Source organism: Euprymna scolopes, chromosome 7 (assembly GCF_053919585.1).
Source record: "Euprymna scolopes isolate OS-2025 chromosome 7, ASM5391958v1, whole genome shotgun sequence".
Classification (NCBI taxonomy): Eukaryota; Metazoa; Mollusca; class Cephalopoda; order Sepiida; family Sepiolidae; genus Euprymna; species Euprymna scolopes.
In genome coordinates, this window is record NC_136488.1 from 9941414 (window position 1) to 9953810 (window position 12397).

General features: G+C 32.5%; 2 protein-coding genes across 5 annotated transcripts in view; one reads left to right on the top strand and one right to left on the bottom strand.

Moving 5' to 3' along the window:
* LOC145279604 (uncharacterized) overlaps nt 1-7019 on the top strand; it is a 76248-nt gene extending 69229 nt beyond the window's left edge. For 3 of the 4 annotated variants that reach the window (XM_080130772.1, XM_080130774.1, XM_080130775.1), the window contains one exon: nt 4958-7019. In XM_080130772.1, coding sequence (XP_079986898.1) covers nt 4958-6930 — 1973 coding nt within the window. In that variant the 3' untranslated portion in view covers nt 6931-7019. The remainder of the gene's footprint in view (nt 1-4957) is intronic. The other variant, XM_080130776.1, reaches the window with a different exon arrangement.
* LOC145279605 (MIT domain-containing protein 1-like) overlaps nt 1-12397 on the bottom strand; it is a 155667-nt gene that overhangs the window by 34552 nt on the left and 108718 nt on the right. The gene's annotated exons all lie outside the window — the stretch shown is intronic.

Sequence of the window (12397 nt, forward strand, 5' to 3'; positions counted from 1 at the left end):
GGGGGGAAGTGAGAGAAGGGTACAAAGTCGTTGCACTCCTTCTGAAGCCGAGCCTAGATTTTTTTGGACTTGTGGACCGGCACTGAGTTCTGCTGCCACACCCAGGGTCTGCCAGCAGCCACCTGATTGCATCAGAGGATCACTACCACACTCTTCAGCACATCCAGGTACATTTTGCTGTTTACTTTCAAGCCGACTTTGAGCTATGCCCTGAAGCATTGAACTGTTCGGATTTGCATTTTAAGGGCGCTGACAATAGCCCTGTTATTATAACTTGGATTGATAGAGAGCATGAGTTGAGCAGCGGCGCATCTCCGATCTCGCTCATTAAACATTGTGTCATTTTCAGACATAATAGAAGGTTCCTATCGCTCTTGGGATTTATACACAACTGGCCAGCTAGTAGATAATCTACAACAAAAAAGAAAACCGGTTTTCATCAAATGGAAATGTAATCATGTCGTCTTTTCTAGGGAGAAAATTGTATCGTTCCACCCTATTGAAAAACAAAAAACAAACAAAAGAAAAACTGGATAAATCTGCGTAAATTTTAGTTTACTGCATTTTTTTTTAAAACGTAAGTGCATGACAAAGGTTGTGTGTGACTATATATATTTTTAATATTATGGTGAAACTAGATAACCATTTTTTTTTGTTTTCTCTTTCTTTTTTCACATTTTTCTTATTTTACGTATTTATTTTTTCTTTTCATTAAAAATATAGAATCTTTGCTGCTTATTTAGAATTACAATTATTAAAAAATGAAAATAAAGAAAAAAATCTTTATGATGTACGTACTTGTCTCAAAACAAAAATATATTCCAAAAAGCATGTAAATTGACTTAGTAGTTTTTTGTTTTTTTTAACTAAGAAAATCAAATTGTCTGACCGAACCAGCAGAGGGATTAATGAACCCAAGACAATTGGATTAGGAAACAAAGCCCCCACCAGTGGAACACAACGTGTGAAGACGATCATAGGCCACTTTGTGACGGGACAACGTACGATTGGAAAAAGCACCTGTCATATCAGGTGCCGTTCGATGAAGAAAGTCACCGGTCATAAATCACTACGTCCCGATTAAATACGACACCTAAACTTTTTCATCCCTTAACTTGTTTTTCTCTTTAGCCGAGAACAAGGGGCAACACCTGCTCCTATGCCAAACTTAACATATTTTATCTTCATCCAAAGAAGGAAAAATCATTCCCGACCGAGGCAATTCCCTTTTCAGTCCCTTAAATTTTGGCCAGGGACCAAGTGTAACAACTGCTCCAACACTACACTCAACATATTCAATTTCAGTCTCGTGAGGGGGAACCCTCCTCGACTGACGCATTTAAAAAAAAAAAAAATCAGAATGATATCAGCACCGTTAGTTTCTTTAAGACTTGCTATTCGACAGTTTAAATGTTTTAAAATTCTCCTCAAATAAGTTGTTCTCACTCTTATCGATTCCCATTGTATTTCTATCTCCTAGCACATCCAAGAGTGGCATGTGGCACAGTCCGTCAGCACCACGTGCACACCGGGGCCCTCCATGCACACGACAGCGCCAACAGGCGCAACAGCCCACTATCAGTGTGCTACCCAGTTCACTACTTCTAGTCCACCTGGTTCCTTGCTCTTAGACTGATAGGAATTCTGCTCCTCCAATCTTAGTTTTATAAGCAATTCTCCCGCCTCTCTCGTCTCCTTAATGGCTCTCTCTTCTTCACTTTTTTCTTGCTCTCTTTTTTTTTCGACCAAAGTTTTTCTATTTGATAATTTAAATATCTCACAAGTAATCTCAAGTAAATCATTACTTCATCTCTATTTAATTTGCTTTTCGCAACCATTCTTCAGGTTATTTCGGTGAGGACGTCTTTTTCTCTCTCACTGATTTGACCTCTCTTTCTCATGGTACATTATTTTCAACAATTCTCAATTTCTCAGTGAGTCATAGAGTCGGCCATGCACCGTGGACCGAGCGGAAAATTACATATCTATGGTATTTGCATTCCCACATGCCTTTTTCTCTGGCATCTCACGCAGACATACCGCGTGTCTCGTTAAACCTTTGACCACTCAATCTTCCTGACTATGGCCAGTGCACACTGCACTTTTCAGTCTTCACATGCAGTCTCCAACTGACCCATGTCCCTATAACATCTGCTTTCCCACATGCCCTTTTCTCTCGGCATATCATGGAGACATGTCCCGCTAAAATCTACAGTTAACCTTTTTCATATTCTCCACACGCGACGGTTCTGGATATGACCTTAAACTATATCAAGTGGTGAGACCCCCAGCTTGTGGGCTTTGGGTTGTGTGGAGCCACCCTTTAATTGCCATTGCTCCCAAGTCCGCTCTGACTCGGAGTGGTAGTACCTGTTAGGGTCCCAACTATGGGTTAAATAGAAACCGACTTGAAAACAACAAATATATACTATTAAAAAAATTTTCTTCAAAATCTTTGGATTCAGCATTAAATAACCTGAAAAGGGTTGATATGCCGTAAAACAAAAACAACCAACCAATCCACACGCGACGACCACCGCGATCCCCAATTGATCGGAAACTTCGTGAAATTCCTTATTTATTTATTTATTTCTCTCTATCTCTGACACAACATACATAACGTGTCAGTCAACACTAGACTGATTTTTAAACAATATAAGAAAAATATCGCGTTTCGTTTTTTTTTTTCCTTAAAGCAACTCAATTTCAGAAACTACGAAAACAAATCGCACTTTATTTTTCTTTTAGAAATGTTAACTGTCTCTCTCTCTCTCTCTCTCTCTCTCTCTCTCTCTTTCCATCCTGTTTTATTCTTCTTTACTCATTTCTACTTCCTTTTTTTTCTCTTCAAAACCTGCTCGCCATACCGTAAAACACACACTATCACTTTCTTCATTTTGCTGATTTCTTTTCTTTACGCGTTTCTACTTATTTTCGTCATTTTTTCCTTTTCTAAAGGCCTGTTGTGTATCGCACAAATATACATTGTCTCTCTTTCACTTTTTCTTTTAGAATTTCAAAGCGAGGCTGACGCCGGGGTTTCAATGGCTGTTCTTTAATAACCTTGCTACACGACTTTTGCCCGCACCTCTATCTAACCCAACGCGATGGGTGAGGGACACTCTTATGTCTCACCCATTCACTCATCTCTGACCGCCAGAACCTATGTCTGCTTCCAAGATTTTTTTTTTTTTTTACATAGGCATCACCACTTATCAAGGCCGAGAGGCCACTCAAGGATAAGGGTTAAAGAGTGAACAGTAGTCAAAAGGACAATAGTAATCAATAGTAATGGAAGTTCAGTAAATTTGTTAACTTGAGTGGAACGGCTCATCAGAAACTTGTTTACGTTGGACTTGAAGACAACCACATTATAGACAGCTGGAAAGCAGAAAAACGGAAGACAATTTCACAGACGTGCAGTTCTTAGAAAGAAGCTTTGTTCATGGAATCTACGTTTAGGTTTAGGCACAGATAAAGAGTGGGGGGAATTATTGATAGTGTTTTCAGTTAGACGATTGTTTCTTGTGAAAGTTTGGCGAGGAAGGACCATAGATTGAAGCTCAGTCGAACACTTTCCATGAAACTAACGATAAAGCAGAGACAAACTCGCAACATCTTTTCTGTGAGATAGAGGTTGCAGCGAAGAGAAAAAGACATCTTCCACCAGGCCACGAAGTCTATTTTGAACCCTATCAAGGTAGGTCAAGTCCTTTCTAGCAGCTCCTACCCAGACATGGCAACAGTATTTCATCCTTGGACGTACCTGGCTCTTATATAGAAAGAGAATTACATCAGCAGTGAGATATCTACTGGACCGATAGAAGGATCCGACCATTTTTCCAGCGGCCGTGGCAACAGATTTGATATACGTATTCCATTTAAGGTCAGGAGTAAAGATCAAGCCCAGAAGCTTGTTAAAACTTAGGCCTTCCCAAGACGAGAGCCATTCATTTTAATTGAAGCCAGATGGGGATCAGAACGTTGATGATATAAAGATAGAAGCTTGGTTTTAGATGCATTAAAAGTAACCAGCCACTCCTTTCCCCATTGTACAACGTTATCAAGATCAGAAAAGATTTACCTCCCATTTCCAATCCATATCTCCTCCCTTGCTCTACGCTAGTCTTGCTATGCCTTGGCGCTTCCTGTTTTTCGCTCGTCTTTTTCCCACCCCCCCCTCTCTCTCTCGCTTGCTCATGCGCTCGTACATTCTTATACAGCGGTAAATCAACCCGTTTCTTCTTACTATATCTCCTCTTTCCCTCTCCATATCTATCCCTAAAGATATAACAGTCTTCAGACATACGATTCAAACAAACACATTTCTCGACTACTATTTAAGTATTTTCATATTTCTTTTGAGGGAACACCTGGGAAGTCTTTATCAGCAATGCTTAAAAACATCTGCGACCTCCCAAAAAGATAACCTTTAGTCTGTCTCCATTTTTGAGATGATATACCATTTGGCTTGTTGTGACAAACCAAGAATGACAGCTGGGCGGTTGGTCCCTCATCGCTAGCATTTCAAGTCTTTGCATTTCTTAACACTTTCCACCCTATCTCGTCTGGTCAAGCACCAGTATGTACCTTGCTGCATGCAATCATGACACTATTGTGTCACAGATGTTTTGTTGGCCATATTTTTCAATCCCGCACAAATAAGAAGACAACTTAATTCAAACTATCTAGAACAAAACCAGCCTCATAATGGTTACACTTCAGTATTAAAATAGCTGAAAATCATAAACTTTTATTTTCTTAATTAAAAATAAAACTACTAGATCAATTTACGTGATATTTGGAATATGACATCTTCGTTCAGTTACGAGTACATACACCACAAAGATTTTTCTGTATTTTTATTCTCTTAAATACGTGTGGTTCTAAATAAGCACCAAATTTTTTTTCCAATTTTTCTTTTTCTTTTAACATTTTTTTTTTAATTTTCGATCAGATTCTGTAATGGCTTCAGCTGTGGCAAACCGCCTTCCGCAGTGCTGTTGTTGTGAAAAGGACTTGGACGTCGATTCTTATACTCTAGCCTGTTTGCACAACGTGTGCCACGCTTGCATAGAAAAGAACACACCGGATGAAGGAAGCGAACCGTTCGAGGTTATCAACACATGCCCGAAGTGCGGAGAAGCTTTCAACGCGGAAGAGTCACATCTCCTACCATTTTTGTCAACGGAAATTAAACGAAACTGGCAACAAAAATGTGCCATCTGTGCAGAGAAGGGTGTCACTGCAATCGGCAACCATTTGTGTCACACGTGTGACAAATTATTTTGTAACGAGTGTAACTTTTATCACATACAATTACTAAAAAACCACGTTTGTCAGAATCTGGAAAGAGTTGATCACACTGGGTGGATTTCGTTGGTTATGAGTGATCGGTGTTTTACACATGACAAAGATCAGGAATTATTTTGTCAAGAATGTAATCAGTGTTTTTGTGAGACATGTTACAAAGAGAAGCACCCGAAATCAGGCTGTTTGAGTACGCGTATCTTCAGTGTTAAGGATGAGGTTGAGAAATGGAAAGATGAAGAAGGCCCCATCCTGGAGAAAGAAGTAAAGCTGTTTAAAAAAAGGGTGAAGAGGTCGAGTGCACATCTACAGAAATGTCAAGATGAATTCACCGCTAGTTGCAAATTTGAAATTGGCCAGATTTGGCAACGCTATGAAATGAAAATAGAGATGGCACGGCTCGAGGCGATGGAGTTGTGCGAGACCGTGATCCAAGGGCAGTGCGAGGAAGAGAAACGAACACGCCACTCGTTGGATGCCAACGACCAAATATTGCCGAAAATCGAAATTTGCCTCTCGCATTGTCTACGTCTGTTGAACGAAGAAAGAGAAACAAACCGAGCCACGGATGTTTTGCGTAGCTTGAGTCGCTTGAGGACGAAGTTTCAATCCTGGCAGGAGGAGCGGAACCGTGCGGAGATAACAGTTGAAAGAATTGATTTATCAATCGATTTTTCTAATTTGCTGATCGATTTTCCATTGAATGATCAAACTTCCCCTCTTTCACCGCGTGTACGAATTTTCAAAGAAATACCACAGATAAAGGAATTTGTGACACACAGAGAATGGACTCTTCGACCGGCATTGAACACCCGTCGCATTCGATCGATTCACGTGGCCAAAGAAGACGAGCACGTTTTTCTTGCTGATTGGGGAAATGAATCAATCGTCGAATTGAGCGAGCGTGGGGAGATGCTGTCTGAACTCCGTTTTGATGAGGAGAACCATTTATGTTTCTCGCCTTTCGACGTGTGTTCAATCGCACCCAACACTTTGGCAGTTTGTGGTGAAGGTGGCTGGAGAGGAGCAGGTAAAATTGTGTTTTTGGAAAGAAAAAAAATTCACCCGTTTTTAAGAATTAAAAAAATCGTCAAAACAAAGAAACCATTTTTTTGTTTGTGTTGGAAAAATGAGACGATTTATTGTTGCGATTTCTTATTTAAAATTTCTTCTTTCACGAAAGAAGGCGAAAAAATTAGAGCCATCAAAGTTGATGGACTAACGACGGGGTCGATGGGGTCATTATGGTCAATTTGGTCCCGGATTCGTGTCGATCCTTCGACTGAAAATTTTTGGGGGTCAAGGTATGATTGTCCTGAAATTGTTTCTTTTAACTTCGAAGGAGAAAAACTTGATTCAGTGAAAAAAGTGGGGAAAGAATTTTTTGATTTTGCTTTCGATAAATACGGCCATTTATTTTTCCCAACTAAAGAAGGAATTTTCTCTTTTTCTCCAGAAAACAAAACTGTATGCAATTTTCCAGAAAAAAAACATTTACATAAATTTTCTAAAAAAGCCGAATTAGATTTTCCTGTGATTTCAATTTCAGAAAATAAAATGGTTGTTTGGATAAAAAACGAGGGAAAAGATTTAATTAAACATTTCAAAATATTTTATTGACAATAAATTAAAAAAAAATAAAACAATACAATTTTGTTTTAAAAACATTATTTGTATTTATTAAAAATTTTGCGCGGATAAGTTTTTTATTTTGCTTTTGTTTTTTTGTGTATTTTTTTTTACATAGTGATCACCACTTATCAAGGCCCGGAAGTCACTGAGGGATAAGGGTTATTGCAAGTACATAACGTTAGTGTGGAGATTTGATGAAGTGTCTACTTAAGGGGGCGGTTCATTCGGAATTTGTTAACATTGGACTTGAAGACATCCAAGTTGTAGTCCGGTGGGAAGCAGGCAGACGGAACAGAGTTCCACCGGCGTGCAGTTCTAAGAAAGAAGCTTTGTTCATGGAATCCGCGTTTTGATTTAGGCACAGATATAGAGTGGGGGAAATTTTTCACAGTGGATTCAGCTAGACGGGTGTTTTTCGTGAAAGATTGGCGAGGGGGGGGACCAGAGATTGGAGTTCAGATGAGCACCTGCCATGGAAATAACGATAAAACAAGGATAGGCTCGCAACGTCTCTTCTGTGGGAGAGAGGTTGCAGGGTAGAGAAAAGGGTATCCCCCACTAAGCCACGAAGTCTATTTTGTACTCTGTCAAGGCAGGATAGGCTGTTTTTAGCATCTCCTGCCCAGATATGGCAGCAGTATTCCATCCTTGGACGTACTTGGCTTTTACATAGATAGAGAATTGCATCAGTAGTGAGATATCTTCTGGAGCGGTAGAAGGATCCCACCATCTTTCCAGCGACTTTGGCAACAGACTTGATGTACGTGTTCCATTTCAGATCAGGAGTAAAGGTCAAGCTCAGAAGCTTGTCAAAAACACGGGGCCTCACCCAGACGAGAGCCATCCATCACAATTGATGCCAGATGGGGATCTGAGCGTTGATGATGTAAGGATAGGAGTTTGGTTTTGGATGCATTAAAGATAACCAGCCACATCTCCCCCCACTGAACCACGCGCTCGAGATCAGAGAAGAGAGAATCAGAGAGAACTTTGTCATTTACAGCCTTTGATGTATTGCCGTAGATGGTCGTGTCATGAGCATAGATGTCAACGAATGATTTAAGTATGTGTTTAGGGAGTTCATTGATGTAGATCAGGAAGAGAGTTGGGCCCAGGATTGAACCCTGAGGGACTCCAGCATTTATATTGCAGGCCTCCGATTTCTGCCCATCTACCACTACTCTTATGCGCCTATCGGAGAGAAATGATTTAATGATTGAGAAAACATTTCCAGTTATACCGTAGCTAGAAATCTTGTGAAGTAGACCCTTATGCCATACCTTGTCGAAGGCCTTTGATATGTCAAAAGCAATTGCTGCGAATATGTGTTGTTACAGCCACCGTAAAGTAGGCCTAGTGACTGAAAAATGACATTATACACGAGATCCACGCATACAAGATAAATCGAACACTCAGATTGTCGATAATGAATGAGAAAATTTTACCAAAAGCATTAGAAAATTAAAAAAGAAATACATTGAAAGAGAAAAAATATTGAACACAATTTATACTTAAACTGAACTTATTCATTATTAATTAAAACAAAATAATTAAATAATAAAATATTGTTGCTTCTGTGTAAAAAGTAAATAAACATTTTGTTGCTTCATAGATTTAAAAAACTAAAATGCGCTCATTATTTACTTAAAATATGCGTTCATTATTTACTTAAAAAAATGTATTCATTATTTACTTAAAAAATGTATTCATTATTTACTTAAAAAATGAGTTCATTATTTACTTAAAAAAATGTATTCATTATTTACTTAAAAAATGTGTTCATTATTTACTTAAAAAAATGTATTCATTATTTACTTAAAAAATGAGTTCATTATTTACTTAAAAAATGTATTCATTATTTACTTAAAAAATGTGTTCATTATTTACTTAAAAAAATGCGTTCATTATTTACTTACAAAAATGCGTTCATTATTTACTTAAAAAATACATTAATTATTTACTTAAAAAATGCGTTCATTATTTACTTAAAAAAATGCGTTCATTATTTACTTAAACATATGCGGTCATTATTTACTTAAAAAATGTGTTCATTATTTACTTAAAATACATTCATTATTTACTTAAAAAATGAGTTCATTATTTACTTAAAAAATGTGTTCATTATTTACTTAAAAAATGAGTTCATTATTTACTTAAAAAATGTGTCCTTATTTGCTTAAAAAATGCGTTCATTATTTATTTGAAAAATGCGTTCATTATTAACTTAAAAAGGGTGTTCATTATTTACTTAAAAAATGCGTTCATTATTTACTTACAAAAATGCGTTCATTATTTACTTAAAAAATGCGTTTATTATTTACTTAAAAAATGCGTTCATTATTTACTTAAACATATGCGGTCATTATTTACTTAAAAAATGTGTTCATTATTTACTTAAAATACATTCATTATTTACTTAAAAAATGAGTTCATTATTTACTTAAAATAATGCGTTCATTATTTACTTAACAAAATGTGTTCATAAATTACTTAAAAAATGCGTTTATTATTTACTTAAAGAATGCGTTCATTATTTACTTAAAAAATGCGTTCATTATTTACTTAAAAAGTACATTCATTATTTACTTAAAACATACATTCATTATTTACTTACAAAATGAACGCATTTTTTAAGTAAATAATGACGCATTTTTTAAGTAAATAATGAACGCATTTTTATAAGTAAATGATGAATGCATTTTTTAAGTAAATAATGAATGAATTTTTTAAGTAAATAATGAATGTATTTGTTAAAGTAAATAATGAATGCATTTTTTACGTAAATAATGAATGCATTTTTTAAGTAAATAATACACGTATTTAATATAAGTAATGAATGTTTTTTTAAGTACATGGTGAGGGCATTTTTTAAGTAAATAATGAATGTATGTTTTAAGTAAACAATGAATGCATTTTTAAAGTCAATAATGAACGCATTTTTTAAAGAAAATAATGAATGTATTTTTTTAAGTAAATAACGAATGTATTTTTCAAGTAAATAATTAACGCATTTTATAGTAAATAATACACGTATTAGATATAAGTAATGAATGTATTTTTTAAGTACATGGTGAGGGCATTTTTTAAGTAAATAATGAATTTATTTTTTAAGTAAATAATGAATGCATTTTTTAAGTAAATACTGAACGCATTTTTTTAAGTAAATAATGAATGTATTTTTTAAGGAAGTAATGAATGTATTTTTTAAGTAAATTATGAATGTATTTTTTTAAGTAAATAATAAACGTATTTTTTAAGTAAATAATGAACGTATTTTTTGAGTAAATAATTAATCTTTTTTTTTAAGTAAAAAGGAATGCATTTTTTTAAGTAAATGATGAATGCATTTTTTAATTAAATAATGAATGTATTTTTTAAGGAAATAATGAATGTATTTTTTAAGGAAATAATGAATGTATTTTTTAAGTAAATAATGAACGCATTTTTAAGTAAATAATGACTGTATTTTTTTAAATAAATAATGTATGTATTTTTTAAGTAAATAATGAACGTATTTTTTAAGTAAATAATTAATGTAGTTTTAAAAGTAAATAATTAATGTATTTTTTAAGTGAATGATAAATGCATTTTTTAAGTAAAAATGAATGTATTTTTTAAGTAAATAATGAATTTATTTTTTAAGTAAATAATGAATGTATTTTTTGAGTAAATAATTAATCTTTTTTTTTAAGTAAAAAGGAATGCATTTTTTTAAGTAAATGATGAATGCATTTTTTAATTAAATAATGAATGTATTTTTTAAGGAAATAATGAATGTATTTTTTAAGGAAATAATGAATGTATTTTTTAAGTAAATAATGAATGTATTTTTAAGTAAATAATGACTGTATTTTTTTAAATAAATAATGTATGTATTTTTTAAGTAAATAATGAACGTATTTTTTAAGTAAATAATTAATGTAGTTTTAAAAGTAAATAATTAATGTATTTTTTAAGTGAATGATAAATGCATTTTTTAAGTAAAAATGAATGTATTTTTTAAGTAAATAATGAATTTATTTTTTAAGTAAATAATGAATGTATGTTTTAAGTAAATAATGAATGTACTTTTTGAGTAAATAATGAATTTTTTTAAAGTAAATAATGAATGCATTTTTTAAGTAAATAATGAATTTTTTTAAAGTAAAAATGAATGTATTTTTTAAGTAAATAATGAATTTATTTTTTAAGTAAATAATGAATGTATGTTTTAAATAAATAATGAATGTACTTTTTGAGTAAATAATGAATTTTTTTAAAGTAAATAATGAACGCATTTTTTAAGTAAATAATGAATGCATTTTTAAGTAAATAATGAACGCATTTTTAAAGTAAATAATGAACCATTTTTGCAGTAAATAATGAACGCATTAAGTAAATAATGAACGCATTTTTAAGTAAATAATTAACGTATTTATTAAGTAAATAATTAATTTTAAGTAAATAATGAATTTTAAGTAAATAGTGAACGCATTTTTTAAGTAAATAATGAACGCATCTTTAAAGTAAATAATGAACACATTTTTAAGTAAATAATGAACGCTGTTTTTTAAGTAAATAATAAACACATTATTTTAAGTTAATAATGAACACCTTTTTTAAGTAAATACTGAACGCATTTTTTAAGTAAATAATGAATGCATTTTTTAAGTAAATAATAAATGTATTTTTGTAAGTAAATAATGAATTTATTTTGTAAATAAATAATGAACGTATTTTTTAAGTCAATATTTAATGCATTTTTTAAGTAAATGATAAATGCATTTTTAAAGTAAATAATGAATGTATTTTTTCAGTAAATAATGAATAACTTTTTAAAGTAAATAATGAACGCATTTTTTAATGCATTCATTATTTACTTAAAAAATGCATTCATTATTTACTTTAAAAATACGTTCATTATTTACTTAAAAAATACATTCATTATTTACGTAAAAAATACATTCATTATTTACTTAAAAATACATTTATTATTGACTTTCAAAAATACATTTATTATTTACTTAAAAAATGCATTCATTATTTACGTAAAAAATGCATTCATTATTTTCTAAAGAAATACATTCATAATTTTCTTAAAAAATACATTCATTATTTACTTAAATAATAGATTCATTATTTACTTAAAAATGCATTCATCATTTACTTAAAAAATACATTCATTATTTACTTAAAAATACGTTCATTATTCACTTAAAAATGCATTCATTATTTACTTAAAAAATACATTCATTATTTACTTAAGAAATACACTCATTATTTACTTAAAAAACGCATTCATTATTTACTTATATAATTCATTTTTTACTTAAAAATACATTTATTATTTACTTAAAAAATACATTCATTATTTACTTAAAAAATACATTTGTTTTTTACTTAAAAAATACAGTCATTATTTACTTAAAAACGCATTCATTATTTACTTATATAATACATTCATTTTTTACTTAAA